The sequence below is a fragment of the Capricornis sumatraensis genome, chromosome 1, assembly GCF_032405125.1.
Source record: "Capricornis sumatraensis isolate serow.1 chromosome 1, serow.2, whole genome shotgun sequence".
In the NCBI taxonomy this organism is placed as follows: domain Eukaryota; kingdom Metazoa; phylum Chordata; class Mammalia; order Artiodactyla; family Bovidae; genus Capricornis; species Capricornis sumatraensis.
Window position 1 is genome coordinate 39925330 of NC_091069.1, and position 23832 is coordinate 39949161.

General features: G+C 39.4%; 1 protein-coding gene across 1 annotated transcript; it reads left to right on the forward strand.

Annotated features, from left to right (window-relative positions):
* Positions 1 to 464: 464 nt before the first annotated feature.
* Positions 465 to 23701, forward strand: CNRIP1 (cannabinoid receptor interacting protein 1). The gene is made up of 3 exons (XM_068981021.1): positions 465 to 655; positions 2699 to 2849; positions 22848 to 23701. The coding sequence occupies exons 1-3, from the start codon at positions 477 to 479 to the stop codon at positions 23010 to 23012; spliced, it is 495 nt and encodes a 164-aa protein (XP_068837122.1). The 5' UTR covers positions 465 to 476; the 3' UTR covers positions 23013 to 23701.
* Positions 23702 to 23832: the final 131 nt, after the last annotated feature.

A 23832-nucleotide genomic window follows, 5' to 3' on the forward strand; every position in this document is an offset into this window, starting at 1 on the left:
TAAACCCAGGATCTACCCGGTTCCTTCCCATCCTCCCCTCCGCCCGCCCCGCGCTGCCCTAGGAGGAGCCTAAATGTCCGCTTCCCCCGCTGAAGGGGATTGTAATGCGTAAACAGGATTAACTCTCTCTCCTCCAGCTGCGCGGACCGGCCCGCGGCCTGCGGGCCGGAGTGAGCCCCATGGGTGCGCGGAGCGCGCGGCTCGGGGAGTCGGGGGTGTGGGAGCACCGGACCTCGGAGCCGTCCCTGGGGCCCGCTTCCTCGCCGAGGGGGGCTGGGGACCGCAGCTTGCGGAGCTGCTCCTGGGAAGCCGGGGCTGACGGCCGCGACGGCGCGGGCTCCTAGCGGCAGCCTGCGCTCCGCCGCCTCCCTCTCCCTCCCCGCGCTTCCTCTCCGCCCACCGCGCTCCAGCCGCCCGGTCGCCGCCGGCTCAGTCCTCCGCCCCCCTGGAGCCGCCGCGCCCGCCCGCGCCCAGCCATGGGAGACCTGCCGGGCCTCGTGCGCCTCTCCATCGCCCTGCGCATCCAGCCGAACGACGGCCCGGTTTTCTACAAGGTGGACGGGCAGCGCTTCGGCCAGAACCGCACCATCAAGCTGCTCACGGGCTCCTCCTACAAGGTGGAGGTGAAGATTAAGCCCACCACACTGCAGGTCGAGTGAGTGCGGGCGCGCGCCGCGGCTGACCGGCCCGGCTTGGGATACGCTGGGTGGAACGAGGCCCCCGGGACAGCCAGAGCCTCTTCCGGGCACCTCTTGCCTCTCACCTCGCCCGGAGGGCCCAGGAGGTTTTGCTGGGGGGAGATATGAGGTCAGCTGTCTGCTCCCTAAGTCATCTCCGCTATTCTCGCTTCCCTCCACGCCTGAAGGGTGAGGTGTTTAAAACTGCAACTGGAAACCAGGGGATTGGGGGCTTTTTCTTGTATATTTCTCATCCCTTCTGTCCAGCCATTGATGCGGACCCTCAGGCGGCCGGGGTGGGGCGGAGGGGAAAAGCTCGCCTTGGGCTTCACCTACCGCAATTCTGGTTCATCTCCGCCGGGTTCTGCGAGACTGAAGGAGGGAGAAAGGCTGAGTAATGAGGTATAAAGTTGGGGGTGGATGATTATTGGGGCTTTTTAAGGATGCTTGCCACTCATCCATCAGCCATTATGAGCCTGGAATCCCGGGGCTGGAAGAGCAAGACGGAGGGTAGCCTTCCCCGCTTAGGCCTAGTTTCCCTTGCCTGGTGTGTTTCTTTTTCTCCTGAATTGTCTGTTCAGCCTGGTGATGGGATTAGCAGCATCCTTACAACAAAAGGATGGTGGTGTGTGTGTATCTGTTTGTGTGTGTGTGTGTGTGTGTGGCAGAAACTATCTCGTCTCTGCTGTCAGAGGTTAATGTATCCAGTAAACCTCGGGCTAGAAAGTCAGTGTAGAAGAGTGCAGGAACGGGGAAGTATCCTTTACCATAAGAGGTGGAGTCCTTTACCTCTCAGCTTCTACCTAAGCAGGGTGTGAAGTCTAGTGTGGAAAGAGGAAAGAAACCACCCTGTATTTTATCTACTTCCATTTGCTGAGTTCAGAAGGTGGGGTGGAGAGGGCTGATAGGTTAAGTCTCCCGCAGTTGACCTTAATTCAACAAAGTTGTATCGGCCTTCTAGGTGCCAGGCTCCAGTTGAAAGACCTAGAATCAAACCTGGGTTGCTTTTGATGCTCTTGGTCTGTTTACTTGTCAGCATCCCCAGCAGCTCCAAGCATCCATTATCCTCACATTTCCCAGTGTTCTGTGCATCTAGATATGATCTAGACTTTTCCTTTCCCTTTTTTCCTGGCAAACCCTTCTACCAAGTTACCTAGTCTAGTTCCCTCAGGATAGTTCTCTATTTTTCAAGTTAATCTAAAAACAAATTTGTGTTAATGATAAAACTTTTTTTTGCCTGTTATACTTTATTTTTTTCAAAGTGCTTCAGTGCCCTAACCAGTGGTTCTCAAACCTGAGTGTACATGAGAAATCACCGGGAGGGCTCTTTAAAACACAGATGACTGAACCTCACCTTAAGTAGATGTAGTAAACTCTACCACTAGACTGGAGCTTAAGAATTTGCTTTCTGATAGGTTGGCAGGTGATACTGACATTGCTGGTCCAGGGATGACACTTCAAGAACCATTACCCTAACATGAGGAAATGATGCAGTGAGAATTTTTGGTATATGCCTGGCTTGCGGAAGTGTACCCCCCAAATCATGGGACTCCTAATGTTCTGTTGTTGGAACAGAAAAAAAATTATTAGAGAACTTGTTCAGTGGTTTTGAATTCTTCCTGTGCATTAGAATCACCTCTGCAATGTTAAAATTAATTTACAAATGCCCAAACCACACCCCAAGCCAAGTGTTTGAGATAGGTTGGGTATAGCTAGGTTTTTTAAAGCTCCACGGATGAGAAACTAAAGAGGAAGACCATTGACAGAATCTGACTTAGCCTTGTACAAGTATTCTGGATGAGAATACTCATGTCAATCCAGAGAGATTAAGCAGTTGATCTAGGTTCACATGCCTGGTTAGTTGGGAAAGACAAGCTCCCTAAAGTTTCAGAACTTTCTGTCACACCACAGTGTCTCTGTTAGCCAACCCTGTATGGTTTCTGCCCAGGGTTATGGTCCAGACCAGGACAGGGTGCCTAAGCTAATTTCTACCGTCTATGATCAACTCAAGTCCATTGCAGGAACATTTCCATTGGTGGTGTGGTTGTCCCACTGGAACTGAAGTCTAAAGAGCCTGATGGGGACAGAATCGTATATACGGGAACATATGACACAGAAGGTGTGGCCCCGACCAAGAGCGGAGAACGGCAGCCCATCCAGATCACCATGCCGGTAAGGTCTACTTGGGAGTGTTGGGGTATGATGCCAAAGCAAACGGAAACCATGTAAAAGAAAATAATCACGATTTTCCCTTAAGAAAGGATATAAAATCAAATATTATGAAATGTTATATCAGCTCATAATTTCATATATTTGTTCATAATGTCCCACTTGTTGTTGTTTTAGTCTCGAAGTCATGTCCAATTTTTTGTGACCCCATGGACTATAGCCTGCCAGGTTCCTCTGTCTATGGGATTTCCCAGACAAGAATACTGGAGTAGATTGCCATTTCCTTCGCCAGAGGTTCTTCCCAACCCAAGGATCAAACCCGCATCTCCTGCATTGGCAGGCAGATTCTTTACCACTGAGCCACCTGGGAAGCCCAGTGTCTCAGTACAGTTAATTAAATGATCCATGCTTCTCCAATGATCCGTTTTATAGTAATTTCTTTGTGGCAAAAATTTAATTCTCTCCCTACATTTTTGTTATCTGTTTCGTTGATCTGCCTATACTTATGCCACTACTGCGTTGTTTTTACAGAATATGTTTGTGTATTTTATGATTGGCCACCTTACTGAACTTGCTTACTAAAATTCTTCATTCAGTGATCTTGGATTTTTTGGGTAGACAGTCATAATCTATTAATTCATATAATAGTGTCGTTTTCTGGGTTTTTTCCCTGCCCTTATTGCATTGCCTAATGTTCTAGAATAATGGTTTCCACTAATAGTGATAATCCTTATCTCCAGTGTTTCACTATTAGAGGTACTATTGGCTTCAAATATTTATCTTGTTAAAGCATCCTTTTTCTGGTTCGTTAAGAGATAACTGGGAGATGTGTTGAATTTCATTTCATTCCTTTATCCATCCATCTATGGAAATAATTTGAAATACTAAACATCTCTTCATTTCTTAAAAGAAACCCTACTTAATGTCACTTATTTTTAATATGTTGTTATATTGAAAATGCTAATATTTGAGGATTCTAATTTTTAATTTTATTATTTTTTTTGTTTGGCTGATTTATCAGCAAATATGTAAAGACTTCTTCTATATATCAGGCATTGGAAGAAGAGTGGCAAACAGAATAGATATCCCTGGCTTCATAGGGCTTCTAATCTAGAGGAGGAAAACATACGTTATACAAGATTATCAATAATAAAGTGAATAATCATTATTGTACAAAATGTACTAAAAGAGTAGTGGTACCCTTGGGACATATACCAGGGGTCTTAGTCTAGCCCAAGATTTAAGGGATGGCTTTCTTAAGAGCTGAGAGAAGAGGGAACACTTGAGGGAAAAGGAGCTACAAAGATCAACAGCTGGAGGAGAGCAATAAACATGTTTCAAGGAATGAGTAGCCCAGCATAGCTTGAGCAGACAGTGAGGTTGAGACTGATTTAAGATTAAGATGGATTTAACCCAACATTGTTGGAGAGGGCAATGGCAACCCACTCCAGTACTCTTGCCTGGCAAATCCCATGGACGGAGGAGCCTGGTGGGCTGCAGTCCATCGGGTTGCTAGGAGTTGGACACGACTGAGACTTCACTTTCACGCATTGGAGAAGGAAATGGCAACCCACTCCAGTGTTCTTGCCTGGAGAATCCCAGGGACAGGGGAGCCTGGTGGGCTGCCGTCTCTGGGGTCACACAGAGTCGGACACGACTGAAGCGACTTAGAAGCAGCAGCAGCAGCAACCCAACATTGTAAATCAACTATATTCCAATAAAAAAAATTTTTTTTTAAAGATTAAACTGGAGAGGTAAATAGAGCTTAGATGTTACAGGGCCTGCTTATTGAATTTATCTTCATGCCTCTGGGAATCCATTGAAGGTTTGTAAGTCAACTTTGGTATGCAATTTACATACAAATTGTATGTAAATATATTCACCAGGCTAGATTACTGGAGTGGGTAGCCTTTGCCATCTCCAGGGGATCTTCCCAACCCTGGGATCAAACCCAGGTCTCCCACATTGCAGGCAGATTCTTTACCAGCTGAGCCACAGGGAAGCGCAAATATATTAATACACCAATTTAAAGTGTACAGTAACATAGATTTTGACTAGTGTATAATCACCACCCCGGTAAAAATATAGAACATTTCTGGTCATCCTGAAAATTTCCTCCATGCCTACCTGTAGTCAATGCCCCCAGTCTTAGCCACTCCGAGCTTTTTGTCTCAATAACAGTTCTAATGGTTCTAGAATTTCATGTAAATAGAATCATAGCATTGTGCCTGATTTCCTTCACTTAGCATTATGTTGTAGTATAATGTTTTTGTTTAAGTAGTTGGTTCCTTTTGTTACTGAGTAGTATTTCATGGTAAGGATATACAAGAGTTTATTTATCCCTTTACCAATAAATGAACAGCTGGGTTGTTTGCAGCCTTTGGAGTTATAAATAAAATTGTTATGAATATTTGAGTATGACTCTTAAAGTGAACATGTTTTCATTTCTCTTGAGTAAATACCTAAGAGGAGATTTAACAGATCACATGGTAAGTATACGTTTAACCATATGAGAAATATCCTGATTGTTGTACCATTTCATATTTTTACCAGCAATGTATAAGAATTCTAGTTACTTTACATACTTAATTATATCAGTCTTTTAAGTTTAGAAATGCGAAAGACCTACAAGAGCTAAAACATTTTATTTCATGATCTATATTTTAGTCTTTAAATTGGATAGCCTAAATCTTTCAGCTTTGTTTATTCAAAGTCATTTTGACTATTCTAGTCCCTGGGCATTGTTATATAGATTTTAGCATGAACTTGTCAGTTCATCCTCCAATTCTCCAAGAACTGGAATATTAATTGGGTGTCCAAATTGGGCAGTTTGGAAAGATTTGACACTTTAATATTGAGTCTTGTGATACATGAATATGTCTGCTTATTTAGGTCTTCTTTAATTTCTCTCTATAGTGCATTACAGTGTTTTCTGTACAGATTTTATACGTATGTTGTTAAATTTTTCATTACGTATTTCATATTTAAACACTATTGTATATGGTGGTTTACTATTTATAGAAATAAAATTGATTTTTTTTCTATATTCATCTTGAATTCTGAGGCCTTGCTAATCTCACTTATTAATCCTAATAGTTGTTTGGGATTTTTTTTTTTGTAGAACACTTAAGCTTTTCCATGTTTGATATAATGTCTTCTGCAAAGAAAAAGTTTTTCTTCTTCTTTTTCAATTCATATTCCTTTTATTTCTGTCTTGATGGCAATGCCTAGGACCTCTGGTCTGATGCTAAGCAGAATTGATGAGAGTGGACATCTTTGTTCCCCTAATCTCAGGAAGAAAGCATTCAGTCTTTCAACACTAAGTACAATGTTAGCTATAGGGTTTTTTATTAAATGCGTGTTATCAGGTTAATGAAGTTCCCTTCTATCACTAATTTACTGAAATTTTACTGAGAGGTTTAAAAAAATATGAATGTGTCATATGTTTTCAAAGATTCTTTCTTTACCTGCTGGGATGATCATATAATGTCTTCTTTATTCTCTAGTAGATTTTATTGTTTATTCAATGTTGAAACAACTTTGAGTTATTGAATACTAGGATAAATACCAATTGGTCAATGGTATGTTCCCTGTATATATGACTGGATTTGATTCATTAGCATTTTATTGAGGATTTTACATCTGTGTTCCTGAGAAATATTAGTCTGTGGTGTTCTTTTTTGTATTGTCATTGTCTAGTTTTGGTATCAGAATAATAATAAAATTATTTGAAAGTTGTTCACTCTTCTGCTTTCTGGAAGAGTTTATATTATTATTATTAAAATATCATTTTTATTTAATGTTGGATAGAATTCACCAATAAAGGTATGCATTTAATTTTGTTTAAAGGTTTTTAGTTACAAATTCACCTTCCTTCTTTGATAACGGGCTATTCAGGTTTTAGTTCTTGAGTTAATTTTTGTAATTTGTCTTTGATATCATTCATTTATTTCAACTAAATTGTCAAATTTGTTTGCACAAAATTGTTGGTAATAATCCTCCACCATCCTTTGATGTGTTCGGATCTCTAATAATGTCCACTCATTTTTTATGTTTATAATTTTCCATTCCTCCCTTATCCCCAACCAGTCTAGCTAGAGATTTACCAATTTTATTGGCTTTTTCAAAAACCCAGCTTTGTTTTCACATGCTTCACTGACCCATTTTTCTGTTTCATTGATTTCCAATCCTATCTAAATTATCTCTTTCTTTTGCTTGCATTAAAACATTTTAATTTAGGTTATACACACGGAGATAGAATTGGAGTGTATAAGTTAATGTTCTTACCAAATTTGAGTTATTTTTAATTTTTATTTTGCCTCAAATTCTTTCCAACTTTATTCTCTCCCTTTGTAGTGCTTCAATTACACATTGCACAGTTTGGTATTATCCTACAGGTCTTTACTTTATGGATCTCCAAATTAGATAATTCCTATTGATGTATACTCAAGTTCACTGTTTTTGTCATCTGCCCCAATTTACTCATGCTTGTTTTCTGATTTTTTTCTCTATCATTATATTTTTCAGCTCTAGAATTTTTATCTGTATTTTCTATAGTTTCCATTTCTCAAGGTTCCTTATCTGTTTGCCCATTTTGACCATATACCCCTTTACCTCTTTGAGCAGATTTATAATTGCTTGTCTGAAATATTTATTTGGTAAATCTAGTATCTAGTCCCATTTAGAGCAGGAATGACTTTTTTCCTGAATATGGATCATGCTTTCCTCTTTTGTTACTTGTTTGATAATATTTGATTAGTAACTAAATGTTATAGATGGTATATTATTGATTTTAGTTTATTTTATTCTTCTGAGGATTATTCTATTTTTGTGGTACATTCCGGGACTGAAGCTGCAAATTCTATCTTTCCAGCAGGATAGCAGCTGAAATCTCTGCTGAATTTTTTTCAACTTCCAGTTGCTGCTTTTCTAGCCTGGTCCCCTTTGTCCCAGTGGAGTTTAGCAGTCAGCTAAGGAATTGGACAGTTTATACTATGATTTTGGTATCCATCCACCCTCAGGTTCCTCTAAATTTCCTGTTTCTCTGCCAGTCCTGAGCCCTTTGCTTTGGTACTTTCAAGCCGTTAAGGCTTCAACTTCTCAGGTTTAGGAATGCATTCAATTAAAAAAAAAAAAAAAACAGCAGCAAACTTCCAAATCTTATTCAGCATAACTTTCTCTTTCAAGAATTGATGCTTCCCTTAGTTGAAATCAACCCTGCAACACCCTGATCTGGGACATCTGAGGAGCCTGGCGTCCTCTAGCCCATGGGGTCGCAGAAGAGTCAGACACGACTTAGCGACTAAACCACCACCAACCTCTTGAACTATGAAACAATAAATTTCTGCTGTTTGGTGGGGGGAATAGACTCTTTACTGGTTTGTCTGTTTTTTCAAGCAGGAAGAGCCCCCTCCCAGCAGCCTATACATGGCGATTAGCCTGTAGAATTATGGCATAACCACAGTCAGATTTGGGGTCTCACCTCTTCTACAGCTCTCTTGCTTCCAGGATTTTCTCCCTAAATTTCCAGCTGCTCTTCCAGCCCAGACACTCTTCTCCCTTTTCCAGTGGATAAAACTGCTGTTTCCTTCTGCCAGAACTGCCTGTGATTGGGGAGCACCCTCAGGCAAAAAACCACAGGGACAGTTCTTAATTGTTAGAATTAAGATCCTTCAAGAGTAACTGATTTCTGTCTTGCTTTCAGTTGCTTTTTAAAGGCATCAAATAGCTTTTGTTTACATTTTGTCAGTTTCTTACAAACTTATATCTTTGTAAGTTTCATCTAACAGTTCCACTCCACTATTATCACCATTTTAAAAAACATTTCAATGTAGAACTTCCATTTCCTGGTAACGGTGATAAGATTTGCCAGCTGTTAACAATCAGTCTAGTAGCAATGTGTAGATTAGAAGGGGAAATGGGCAAAGGACCTCACAGTTTAAGTTGAGGTGTTAGAGTTAATCGCTTTGTAAAATGAATTGGGCACATTTTCATAGTTTGTGCTCTGAAACTGTTTACATGGTATATGATTTAGCTGTTATTTGAAAGTCTGACAATTTCCCCATAAAAGACAGGATCCAAAGTAAAGATATTTGGAAAGAATATCCATAACTTTCAACTTAGCCCATAAGTTTGCCTTTGGAGAGGCTTTGAAGATTTTATTGAGTCCGTTTTAGTTGGTTTTCTGAGAAAACCATCCATTTCTACAGAAACACATTTTAAACGGTATTTTAGACCTCTAAAAAAATATTTGAAGATCACATATCCAGTAAAAGACTGGTGGATCAAAATAAATTTCTTTTGTATCAAAGAAGTGTCCTTCTAGTGTATCAAGAATAGCATATGTATCAATAATTAGAGTTAAAGGAATGATTAACTGGAAGCAGAATTCCAATTGCTTATCAGAATTTTATTTTTTTTTAATTTTATTGAAGTTTAGTTGATTTACAGTGTTGTGTTAATTTCTTCTGTACAGCTAAGTTCAGTTCAGTTCAGTTCAGTCGCTCAGTCGTGTCCGACTCTTTGAGACCCCATGAATCGCAGCACGCCAGTTACTCACTCATATATGTTTATATTTTCAGAAAATCCTGGAAGACTATATATATATAGTCTTTTCATAGTCTTTTCCATTATGGTTTGTCATAAAATATTGAACATACTTCCCTGTGCTATACAGTATGACCTTGTTGTTGTTTTTCTATCCTATATATAATAGTTTGCTTCTGCTAATCCCAAACTTCCTTTCCTTCCCTCCCCTACTCTCTCTCCCCTTGGCAACCACAAGCGTGTTGTCTATATCTGTGAGTCTGTTTTTGTTTCATAGATATGTTGATTTATATAGTATTTTAGATTCTACATGTAACTGATCTCATATGGTATTTGTCTTTTTCTTTCTGACTTATTTTGCTTAGTGTGATAATCTCTAGGTCTATCCAAGTTGCTGCAAATGGCATAATTTCATTCTTTTTGATAGCTGAGTAATATTCATTGTATGTGTGCACCACATCTTTATCCATTCATTTGTCAAAGGACATTTAGGTTGTTTCCATGTCTTGGCTAAATGGTGCTGCTTGAACATAGGGATGCATGTATCTTTTAAAACTTTACTTTTGTCTGGGCATATGCCCAGGAGTGGGATTGCTGAATCATATGACAACTCTGTATTTATTTTTGGGGGGGAAACTCCATACTGTTTTCCATAGTGTCTGCACCAATTTACATTCCTACCAATGGTGTACAGATCTCTGCCCCCTGTCCAGCATTTGTTATTTGTAGACCTTTTAATGATAAGCCATTCTGACTGGTGTGAGTGGTACCTCATTGTAGTTTTGATTTGCATTTCTCTAATAGTGATGTTGAGCATCTTTTCATATGCCTATTGGCCATCTATCAGAATTCTAATGAGAACTTAAAAGGCCGGTGAGCTGACTTTAAGTTGTTCATTCTTTCACTGAACTGGTACTGAGCACTGGGTCAGGTACAGAGGCAGTCACAGTAGATGAGACTGTGTCCCGTTCCAGGTGGTCACAGGACAGGAGAGGAGACCTCCCCTCCCCACCTTCTCCCTGGAGCCAGTATGGGCTGAGGGGAGCAGGGCTATAACTTCCTCTGGTTTTAAAATGGTGTGCAGTCACACTTCTTTTGCTGTAAGTGTAAAAAGAACACTAGGGAGAATGATTAACAAACAATTTAGAACTTGGTTAAAACCTTAATTGGATTTGTAAACTAAGAACATCTACATTATTTTGAATGAGACTGAAACATGGTATTTTTTCTAATGTGAGTATAATTTAAACATATCCATATCCATATCACAAATCATACTGTGATTTTATTGCTCACATAAGTCTGGATTGCCTGTCTAGGTACCTCCGAAAAGGCTGGGGAGCTTTTACGTTACTCAATGCCTTTAGGATGTGTTGTGGGGAAAAGAATCTCTATGCTCTAACTCCAGAATCCTGAGTGCCATCTGTAAAGCCTAGATTCTTCCATATAATTTCCACTCTAGAAAAAGCAGGTGATTGATAGTTGAGCGTTCCAGCAGTGATCACATAGCGTTAGGTTTGAGCATTGACCATGCATTTGTGTTTTATTTGTAGTAGGCTGATTCTCAGGAAAACAATGGAAATTAGAGGTTTTCTTATTATGTCAGCAGCTCTGGTATTAAATTCAAATGTTCATTCTAGTGGTGAAGCTTTCAGCTAGTTTCATCATTATCCTGTGACATTTTTAAGTTACCATTATTATGACTCAAATTTTAAAAAGTGTAGACATAACATATTCTCACAGGTAACACCAAAACCTTGAATTATCCAGGTAAATACAGTCAGTTAAGCAGCAAATTCCTGGATTATTAAATTTATATACTTTATCAAGGGAAACATCAGTGGTGTGGGTGCCTGAGGAAACCTCTAGAATGTCAGAATTAAAACTGGAAGTTCTGAAGGTATTAGGATGCCATCTTCTTCTATAATTAGCTGTGTGTTAGCCCCTCAGTTGTGTCCGACTCTTTGAAACACCATGGACTGTAGTCTGCCAAGTTCCTCTGTCCATGGGATTCTCCAGGCAAGAATACTGGAGTGGGTTGCCATTCCCTTCTCCAGGAGATCTTCTTGACCCAGGTATTCTGCATTACAGACAATTCTCTATCATCTGAGCCATGAGGGAAGCCCCATAATTAACTGTGATCCCAGGCAGTGGGATCCCAGGCTTAACTCAGTGGGCCTGTTTCTTTAATACAAATAGATGGATTCTACTCTTTGATCACTAAGACCACTGTTAGCCCTAACATGGTATAAAAATTATAAACTTACCCTTAGGGTATGATACCAGTTATTTGCTGAAGTCAGATTCTCAAATACTGTCATTTAGGATGACACCAACTAGGACTGAAATCCAACAAATCCATAGAGGATTCCTTTCTGGTTGGGTACAGGCATGCCGAGAAGTATGGCAATGCATCCCAGCATCTCAAGGGATTTGCATGTTTCTTGAAAAAACTGAAATATCAAGATAAGATTCAGAAGTGTGAGCAAACTTTTAAAGCACCAGTAATCCCTACATTTTTATTTGGTTCATTTTCAGATTAACTTCCACATAAATACATTCTATAGTTGCAATCGTTTTTAATATATATTGTCCAGCTTTCTACATATTTTTAAAATTTTAATGGTAATATAAGACTGTATCACAATGTATCATGATTAGACTTACCCAGATATTAGATATATTGATTGTCCCATCATAAAAAGTGCTATAATGTAAAATTTTATATATGTATATACATATATACATATATATATCCATGTCAATCTGGGTAAAAATATTTGGTCAAAAGAACTGAATCTTTGAGGCTCTTCTCCAGTATAGCATTTTGGTATTTGTTTTTTTAAGTTGTACATACTATTTTACAATGTTGCTAGCAATGAAGAAACCTACTGACTTTGTTATAATTAGGACATCACTGAGAATTACTTCAAATGTAATAGATTTTCTAGTTTACTTTTCACTATCACAAGAATGAACATTTCTACATGTCAGTTTAATTTTGTTTCTTCTGTAGATTGTTCTTTCCTGTTTTGTCAATGCTTCTGTTGGAAATTATTTTTTTAAATCACAGACTCGTCATAAAGAAAAAAATCTGTCATATCTATCCTATTTCTCTTTTGCTCTATTTTATTTTCCATTGTGTCAAAATACAATTACACTAAAATTTTTCATTTTTTATTATGATTTTTTCTTTTAAAATGAAGATGGTTATTTCTTCATAGTCGACAGCCTATTTTGGCTTTCCCATAATTTTAGATTTTATGTGATTTAACTTTCCTCTAATTCTAACTTCATTTATGTTTATATTGTACATCATTTCCAAAAGATTTAAAATGGTATTTCATATTTTATGAGTCCAAGCAGTAAAGCCTAGGTCCTTAAATATAATTTCTACTCTAGAAGAAGCAGGTGATTGATTGTTCCAGCAATGACCATACAGCTTTTGGTTTGTGCATTGGCCTTGCATCTGTATTTTATCAGTGATAGGCTGATTCAATTACAGCTGAAATTAGAATTATTATTAACTGAAATTAGAAGTTTTCCTGATCAAGTAAGCAGCTGAAATGTTAAGTGAAAATTTCATTTTAGTGATGAAAGCCTTGCATGTGCTTTAACACTATCCTATGACAAAACTTTTGTCAAGCTTAAATATTATACATTGCTGACACAACCACTTGCACAATAAGGAAGCCTTGAGATGTCCAGGTAAAGTCAATTAATCAAGTAGGTGAAGCTAGCAAGGAAAGCTGAATTAAAGGTACACCAAAACAACTTCTTATAAGTCTAAGGTTACCTCAAGATAGTTTCTCAGATTTTTAAACGTTGGATAAATGATGCTAGGATAATTGGCTATTTGGGAGACTCTGTTCTTTCCTGATGCGTTTCCTTCTTTCCTGATCAAAAAATATTTCAGATGGATTATGAGATTATCTCTAAAGCATCAACTTTGTAAAAAAAATCAAAATGAAAAGAATGTATCTAAACCTAAAAGAAATGGAAGAAATCCAAAGATTAAAAATGGAAAACTCTGATTACATAAATGTAGATTTCCTGTTAAACACTGTAAACAAAGGTAATTAAATTTTCCTTAAAAGGCAAATGATACTTGGTGACAGGTGAAAAGCTTGTTTATAACATGGATGGTTGAGCATTGTTGCCTCGATTTACCACTGCCCGTGAAGACTGTGCTGCAGCCCTGAAGCTGAACTCAGGATGTTATCAAATGCCATCGGACTTAGATTAGTGGCAGTGATCTCTTTATTCACGTAATTCCAGCGGCCCTGGCACAGGGAATCAATGAATGATACCCAACTCTGAGGGCTTCCCTGACAGCTCAGTGGTAAAGAACCTGCCTGTACAGGAGGAACCTCTGTACAGAGGGGATGTGGGTTCCATCCCTGGGTGGGGAAGATCCCCTGGAGAAGGAAATGGCAGCCCACTCCAGTATTATTGCCTGGGAAATCCCACAGACAGAGGAGCCTGATGGAGGGCTATAGTCCGTGGAGTCACTAAAGAGTTGGGCACGGCTTAGTGACTAAACAACAACACGCAACTCTAAAAGCCTCCACCCCCATTTCAAAGAGTATTGCTGACTTGCATTTTAATGGGACTAATTCTCCGCTTAGTCCCTTCGAGGAGAGAGCTCAAAGGGAGAGTCTGTCTGCATTGGCCATCACATTAGTCCCCTTTCGTCTGGCCTCTTAGACAGGAGCTGGGGGTAGTTTGGAGGAATGAGGCAAGCAGCGCATGAGCTTGTTGTGAACCTGTGTTGTGCCGGAAGGTGGCCTTACCCATGCGTTCCCAAATGTAAAATGTGTTCCTCATGTCAACTCTTTCTAATATTTTGGCACGATCTGTTGCTTCATATATAAAGAATTCTTAGAAACCAGTAAGGAAGAGAACCTTACTGGGCATAGGAAGTTGAAAGAGAAGGACATGGGAAATTGAGAAATAAGCAAAAAATAATAGGCTAAAGGAATGCAAATCATCAATAAATATTAAAAATGACAATTTCACTATTGATAAATATATATATAAATAAATAATACAAGGCGAATTTTCACCCACAAAATTGGCCAAATAGTAAAAATACTACTACTAATTCAGTGCTAGTGTATTTCTTTATGAAATATGATTTACTCTAAATTGATTTGGGGTCCTGCAAACTTGCTGAATTTGCTTGTTAATTGCTTCATAGTTTTTGCACACACATTTTTATCGTGAATTGAAAGTTTTGTTTCCCTTTTTCCCCCTCTTGCCTTAAGATACTGACTTAGGGCCACTAATACAATGCTGAACAGGAATAGAAGCAACTGCTCTCCTTGCCTTATTTCCATCTTATAGGAAAAGGACTCGCTTCACTTAACGTTGAAGGTGATGTTAGCTATTGTTTTTTTATTGATGGCCCTTGATCAGACTGAAGAAATTTTCTTCTATTCCTAGTTTGCTGAGAGTTTTTATTATATTTATGATAATAAAGTATAAGGATGGTAAAAGGTATAAATAAGGATGGCATAAGTATAAATACGGTATAGTTCAGTTCAGTTCAGTCGCTCAGTCGTGTCCGACTCCTGGCGACCCCATGAATCGCAGCACACCAGGCCTCCCTGTCCATCACCATCTTCCGGAGTTCACTCAGACTCACATCCATCAAGTCCGTGATGCCATCCAGCCATCTCATCCTCGGTCGTCCCCTTCTCCTCCTGCCCCCAATCCCTCCCAGCATCAGAGTCTTTAATAAAGTATAAGGAAGTTGAATTACCACATGTTCTTTCTGTATTTATTGATATGATTACATAGTGTTTCTCCTTTATTTTGTTAATATGCAGGTTACATAGATTTTCAAATATTGAACCATCCTTGAGTTCTGAAGATAAACCTCCAATGTAATATCCTTATTATGTATTGCTGGATTTGATTTACAAATATTTCAAGCAAATAAAATTATATGTAAGTTTTATGCATAAATCCATGAAGAATTTTTGTCTGCAACTTTCCTTTACCCATAATATCCCAGATTTTGGTATCAGGGTAACAGTGGCTTCACAAAATGAATTGAGAAGTATTCCTTCCTCTGTTACGTAGCATCAGTATTTTCCCCTTAAGTGTATGAATTTATCAATGAAGCCACTGAGCCTGAAATTGTCTTCCTTAGAAGAATTTTAATTACAAATTCAGTTTCTTTAGTAGTTAGAGATTTAGTGATAGTTTGTGTCTTTCAAAGAATTTGTACATTTGTATACCAAATATATTGGTATATGTTGCTGTTTAGTCTCTAAGTTGTGGCCAACACTTTCGCAACCCAATGGACTGCACTCTGCCAGGCTCCTCGGTCCTTGAGATTTCCTAAGCAAGAATACTGGAGTGGGTTGCCATTGCCTCCTCCCAGGGATCTTCCCAGTGCAAGGACTGAACCCATGTCTCGTGCATCAGCAGGCAGATTTTTTACCACTGAGCCACCAGGGAAGTCCATATTGGTATAATGTTCCTAATCTAAGGATCCCGTGTTGTTACCAATATAGGATCAATAGTGATAGCATCTTTCATTCCTAATATTGGTAATTTGCTTTCTTTTTCCTGCTCAGTTTTGCTGGGATTTATCAATTTTAAAGACAGTTTTTAAAGAAAATTTTAGTTTCATCAGTTTTTCTTTACTGTTTTTCCTTTTTCTGTTTAATTGGTTTCTGCTCTTTATTGCTTTTCTTCCTCTTACTGCTATACAGCTAAAATTAAAAGAACTGGCAATGTCAGCTTTTGGAGAGAATGTATCAATAGAACAACTGAAAGTCATATTGCTGGTGGGAAAGTAAAATGGCACAATCACTTTGGAAAAGTTTAACAATTTCTTATGAAGTTAAGCATACTTACAAGACTTAGAACTTTTAACCCTATATATTCAGCTAAGAGAAATGGAAAATAAGGATTTACTAATAAAACTTCAAACAGTACAGGAATAGAGATGTTCGGAATCCAGTAGGAATTGGTAGGTCATACCACAGTTAAAAGTTATAGATGCTCATTTATACTGAATTTGTTTACTAATGAAGTAACATCATGTCTCTATCAATACAGTAAGTTCATCCTGTGCTCCTAAGTCGGTGAATTTCTGAGTCACTTTATTCTTAATGAATTTCACATGTCACCGGTGAAATTGAGTAGAATGGTGAATGGAGAGAAGTACTCTGGGGATTCTAGGTCATATGGTTGTAAGACCACCACAGAAATTGTTTAAAACAAATTCTTCAGGACTTCCTTGGTGGTACAGTGATTAAATATCTGCCTTCCAATTTAGGAGACATGAGTTCAATCCCCAGTCCAGGAAGATTCCACATGCCATGGGGCAGCTAAGCCCATGTGCCACAGTTACTAACCCCACACTCTAGAGCCCATGAGCCACAACTACCAAACCCACACGACAACTACCGAGCCCAAGTGCCGCAACCCAGAGCCTTTGTGCCTAGAGCCTTTTCTCTCCAACAGGAGAGGCCACCAGAGTGAGAAGCCCATGTACCGCAAGTAGAGAGTAGCCCCTGCTCTCCACAACCAGGGCAAGCCTGCACAGGGTAACAGAGACCCAGCACAACAGAAAAACAATGTTAATAAGATATTTACTGTTTATTAACAAGTCAAGATTCCTCACTTATTACTGAGGACAACAAATGAGTCTCCTCTCCTTAGAATCTGATGGGTTCCCCTTCACATTGGTTGTCAAATAAAAGTGTACCAAGGCTTGTAACTTGTAAGAACACTGAAGTAAATAAAATTTCCAGGTCTATAGTAGAGTGTCAGTTTCAGAATACGATAGACTGGGTGGCTTAAACACCAGATATTTATTTCTCACAGTTCTGGAGGCCGGAAATCCAAGATCAAGGTGCCAACAGACCTGGTGTCTGATGAGAACACTCTTCCTGATTCATAGACAGCTTCTTTCTTACCGTGTTCTCACATGAAGGAAGGGAGAAACAGATCACCCCTCTTACGTCTATTTTTATAAGGGCACTAATCCTATTCATGAGGGCTCCATCTTCCTGCCATAATTACTTCTGGAAGATCCCACGTCCAAATACCATCACTGGGGATTTAGGCTTCACCATATGAATTTGGGGGAGATACAGTCAGTCTGTAGTGGCCTCCTAAAACATTCTACACATGACAATTCATAGATGTTCTGCTCATTCAGGGAGAAAAAAGAAACACTGTTCAGTAGCTTGTAGCTCATTTGCTTGTACACTGGTTATCATTTTCTAGATGAAAATTAGGAAACCTAGGTTCTTGACTTGCTCCTACCACTAGCTGGCTGCACAGTACTAGAGCAACTCACTTAACCTCTCTGAATTAGTTCTTTCATCCACAAAATGGAGATGTTAAAACCAGTCACAAGACTGAATGAGATTAAGTGATAGTAATTGTGTATTTTAAAAAAGAGAGCTATTAAATGCACAGAATTATACTGTCTAATTGCATCACTGGGGAGCTTGCCTGGGTAGATTTTCCTTGGAAGGCACAGATGGGTTGGGAGAGGGTAGAGAGCTGTGTAGTTGTTTCTGTTCTTCAAAAACAATGTCGGCTTTGAAGACCCCATCTGTTCTTAGCCAGAACAGAACAAATCCTGAGTTAGGTAGAAATGGCCAGGAAATAGAGCTCCAGAAGGAAGAATAGAAAGAGCGCTTATGAGAAGTTAAAACAATTAAGATGTGGGAGAGAGGAAAATATATGCCTAGTCAGCAGCAGTTAAGTTTACTATAACATGACCTTGAATCCAACATTAATAAAAGAGAAACAAAGTAGAATTTTTAGCTGTGACTTGCCGTCAACATATTTCTGTTTTGGTTTACTGTGTTACTGAGAATTCTTGGATGGAGACTTTCTTAGTTGTAAGGTTACTCAGATGTAAGTGTAGTGCCTTAAGGACTTTCATTTTTGTTTATTGCCTGTGGTCATAATCATCTTTGTTTGTTTTTGTGACTAACTTTTATTTATATCTATTTCCAAAAAGGCTGCAGTATTGTTTCTCCCACTTACCTAACCTTGTTTCAAGCTGCTCCTGCGAAAGTTTAGATGGTGTTTATAAAATATTTTTATAACTTAATTCAGTTGCACTTAAAATGTACAGTATCCTACATTGGTAAAAAATAATAGTAAGTCATCTTGGTGATTTGTAAAATGAGATATCAGTTTATTATTACTACTTAAGGATGGTATTATAAACACAGTTGTAATGTTTTCATTAGGATATATGTATCCTTAAATAGATTTTATTAAATCCCTAGGGTTTGAGGGATATTCGTGTTAATTTTTCAGGGGTGATAGATCCATTTCACCATTTAAAATATTCTTTCTGCTTATAAGAGTAACATATTTATTGCAGAAAATCTAAGTAGAAAGATAGAAAAAGTTTACTTTGGGAACTATTGTTAATATTTTTCCATTTTCTTTTCTCTATACATCTTAGTGTATTTGAGCTCATTTTCAGCCATCTTTTTTCTGTTAACATTGTTTTAATCATCTTCTGTCATCATTAAAACTAAATTCCTGGGCGTCCCTGGTGGCTCAGTGGTAAAAAAACCCACCTGCCAATGCAGAAGACACAGTTTCAATCCCTGATGCAGAAAGATTCAACATGCCACTGGGCACCTAAGCCCGTGTGCCACAGCTACTGCACCTGCTCTCTAGAGCCCACCGACCACAACTACTGAGCCCATGCACTGCAGCTACTGAGCCCGCATGCCTCAGAGCACATGCTCCCCAACAAGGAGCCACCGCAGTAAGAAGTTCGGGCACCACAACCAAAGCATAGCCCCCACTCAGCACAACTAGAGGAAAGCCTGCACAACAGCAAAGACCCAGCACAGCCAAAGCTAAATAAATAAATAATACACTTTTTTAAAAACCTAAATTTCTGTTTAGTGATTATACATATTTAGAGTACAGATATACCACCATTTTTCATAATACTTTCCTAAAGTTTTAGGCTTAAATTGCTTCTGGTATTTGAAAATGTTTGCTAAGTTGATAGGTGGACAAGATACAAAACTCTGAAAGTTTGTATTTCTTTAATTACTAATAATACTGCTGCTGCTAAGTCGCTTCAGTCGTGTCTGACTCTGTGCGACCCCGTAGACGGCAGCCCGCCAGGCTCCCCCATCCCTGGGATTCTCTAGGCAAGAACACTGGAGTGGGTTGCCATTTCCTTCTCCAATGCATGAAAGTGAAAAGTCAAAGTGAAGTCACTCAGTCATGTCCAACTCTTATATTTTTCAGAGTTAGCCAGTTTTTTTAATGAACTGTTCAGTTTTATCCAAATGATCTTAGTAGTTCTTAACATATTTTATGTTAAGTATATTATCTATTTGGTAAAACTTGTAAATACAACTTGGCTTAACATTTTTTCTGATTATAAAAGTAAAAGTTGATCATTAAATCTTTAAAGTGCCAATAAGTACATAGAAGAAAATGAAACTTATTCCATCGGCATTAACATGTGTAATTTTTTAAATGTAATTTATTTATTGGCTGCACTGGGTCTTCGTGGCTGCATGCAGGCTTTCTCTAGTTGCGGAGAGTGGGGCCTTCCCTCTAGTTGTGGTGCACGGGCTTCTCATTGCTATGACTTCCCTTGTTGCAGAGCCTAGGTTCTAGGTGCATGGGCTTCAGTAGCTGTGGCCCCCGGCTCATCACTTCTCACAGGCTCTAGAGCACAGGCTCATTAGCTGTGGCATGTGGGCTTAGTTGCTCCACGGCATGTGGGATCTTCCTGGACCAGGGACTGATCCCGTGTCCCTACACTGGCAGGCGGATTCTTAACCACTGGACCACCAGGAAAGTCCATAACATGTATAATTTTAATGAAATTAATGCTAGACAGTCTTGTTGGTACTCTGCTTAGTTCAGGTAACAATACAGAATAATAGAAATTTTTTATTTAAATATTTACATTTAGAGTTGTTACATAGTATTCCACTATATAGATATGCCATAATTAAGGATGGAAATTTAGTATTCAGTTTTTCACTATTCCAAACACTGTGATGTCAAGATACATTATAAATGAAATTGCTATACCCAAGTATGTTCACAGCTTTACTTGATACAAATTACCCTTCCAAAAGGCTGTGTAATTCAGTTGCCACTGGCAAGGTTAAGAATACCTGTCTCCTTGTTGCTCATTAAAAATCAATATTTCTAATTTTTAATCAACTTTGTTGTATAGCTTACATATAATAAATATACCCATTTTAAGTATACTGATTAACGAGTTTTAGCAAACACATACATGTGCTTATGTAACCACCACCCCAATCAAGATGTAAAATGTTTCCGTCACCTGCAAAAAGTTGCCTCTGGCACATTTTCCTCAATCATCTATCCCCTCCTCCTACCTCAGGTAACCTACGTAACCAGAGATATTTCCTCTCAGCACAGATTATATTTTGGGGCTTTCCTGATGGCTCAGCAGGTAAAGAATCCACCTGCAGTGCAGGACACACAAGAGATGCAGTTTCAATCCCTGAGTCAGGGAGAGCCCCTGGAGTAGGAACTGGCAACCCACTCCAATATTCTTGCCTGGAAAACTCCATAGACAGAGGAGCCTGGCATTCTATCACTACAGACTATATAGATATACATATATATGTACAAACATATACGGAATCATATATTCTTTGGGGTTTAAATTCTTTTGCTCAGTATGACTTTGAAATCCAACTTTATTGCTTCCTGAATCAGTATGTTCTATTTTATTGTTAAGTAAAAATCCTTTTTATATTAATAGATATACCAAAATGTGTCTATCAGCAGGTAAATGATGGAACATTTGGGTTGATTCCAGTCTAGGGCTTTTGTGAATAAAGCTGCATATTTGTGCACAAATCTTTAAGTTATGACTTTCTAAAAAGAGAGACTTCATTTTCTTAGCTGAGAGAAGATTTGTGGACTCGAGGTACATCATCCACTGTTACAAGTCAAGCGAATTTTCCAAAGGCAAGCCAAACCTTGTTTTGGGATCAGATTAACAAGATGAGGCAATGGTGCAGGATATAATTTTGAAAGCATCTTGGAAAGCTATCTGGGAAGCACCTGATCACCCTCCCCCTGTGGCAGCCGCAAGCAGAAGGCTCCTATTGCTCACTGCCCTCCCCCCTCCATGTCTTCTGGCTCCTGACAAGTCTAAGAACCCTACTAAGTCAGTCCCTGTAACCTCCCATGACAAGGGAGGGTCAGAGGAGAAAATAACAGCAGGCATCATGCTACTTAATGCCAGGTCCCCTAAATAGCTCCAGGAGATGGTGGCAGGGTCAGGCTACCCCACAGGCCACTTGAGCCCCTGCCCAGTGGCCTCTAGGGTATTCTGTACCCTCTTCTCAGCTACATGAGAATTGTGTGCTCATGACTCTGGAGAATTCTGTGCAGTGTTTTCAGGGCCTGTCTTCTGGAAGAAGAAGGCAAATTTCTTGAGAGCAAGGAGCATCCCTTATACAAATATTTCTATGTGCAAGGCACACAGTAGGTACTCAACTGTGGCTTTGGATAATGTATAATCAAAACCTGAGGCATGGGTATGGCTTATAAACACTCAATAGTACTTGAAAGTTAGCATCTTTAGCAAGCAAATGCTTTCGATAAGATAGGTATTCGTAGAGTTGAAATTATTGATGGGAGGGCAGTTGTATCTTATGTTTAGTCCTGATGTACACACGTTATTTGGTACAACTGTTTTTTGAAACAGAAACCAAAAACAATCATTAAACACCATTCCCTCTCTTCTCTTCCCAATCTCCCTTCTGTGGCAAGCTCTGAAATTCTGAAATTCTAAGAGTCATTTCCAGAACTTAAATTTGGGAAACATATACATTTGGGGAGTTATTTTTATTAAAGGCAATATCATAGCAAATGCAATAAGTGTAATGGGAATATGATTTTATAGAGAAATAAATGACTTACAGAGAGCTTTTCAGGAAAATCTTTCTTGTAACAAAGGAAGATCGGTCGTTAGAGTAAAAGGCCTAAGCTTTTATCACAGGAGCCCGGAATCATTATACTGGTTTCTAAAACGTGAGGGGCAGAGTGTAGGGAGGAGAGTTAGTCATTGCAAACCTCTTACTTAGTGCAGGAATCCTTTATTCTTGCAGCAGTCCACATCGGTCAGGTCACAATGTTACCGTAACCTCCAACAAGATGAATGTTCTTCTCTGTTCTGCAACATTTTACCTCTATATGAATAGAAAAGTGTACTCTTAAAAGTCAGAACCTTGAAAATGGGCTCTCCTGTGTATTTCAGGTAACATTCTTACCTCGAAGCAAAAACAATAGCATGTGAAGGTTAAAGTAAAAGAAACAGCTCTAATATGGAGTCAGATCTGTTCTTCCCTGTTACACCTCTTCCACGAACACCAGCTCTTGTCTATTGCTAGTGGCAGAATGAGTTTTTGACGGGGTGTGTTTCTCTTCCCTCAGTTCACTGACATTGGGACCTTCGAGACGATGTGGCAGGTCAAGTTCTACAATTACCACAAGCGAGATCACTGCCAGTGGGGAAGTCCCTTCTCCGTCATTGAGTATGAATGCAAGCCCAACGAGACCCGCAGTCTCATGTGGGTGAATAAGGAGTCCTTCCTCTGAAGACAGCACTTCCTGATGCTGCTGGACAGTCTCTTCAGAGACCCAGTTTTAGTTGACCCAGCACAAGCCTTCCCCGAGGCACACCACACCATTGCTGTGCCCTGTCGGGTGCCAAGGACCCATTAGCCCTGATTATTTTTGAAAGTGTAATTCCCCTCTGATTCAATATCCCTGACACAGAAGATTGTGATGTTCCCTGCCCAAGAGGCTCTCTTTCTGTATTCTGTATTCTGTATTGGGATCCCTGCCTCCAGTTGTTCTTGGTCACCCTGGTGACCTCTTGGAGGAGCATCGTAGCATCTGCAGGCCCTGTCCCGCACTTAACTTCTCCACTGATGACTGTGCTGTTTTGTTTCCAAGTTGAGTGCTTCCCTCTTTTTTGTTAAATGGTAAATAAAAAATAACAGTGTGCGTGGGTTCCATCCCAAGTGTGCTATGGTAACATGTAGCTTGCAATGTTTCCCAACTCTCAAAGCAGGCTTTGTGAAAATGTGACGCAAACAGCAGTCAATGGGACTCAAGTGTTGTGCTTTCTATAAACAGCTTGGCTCTTTCAGGGAAGGATAATGACAGAAGAGAATTTATAACTTAGTAAAACTCAAGTAATGTCTTGTGCTGTGGCCTAGTGGAAGTGGGAAAGAGCCTTGTGTGGACCACTGTTAAGGTGACCAAAAGTGACAAGGTTACCTTTTTGGTAAGTGATTGTGGTGTCCAAACAGGCATACTAATGGCCTCCCTACATTCCCCTTCACTTGAACTTTGTAAAACTGTGTATGGAAATGTAATCAACTTTTGATATTTCTTAATAAAGATATTGAAA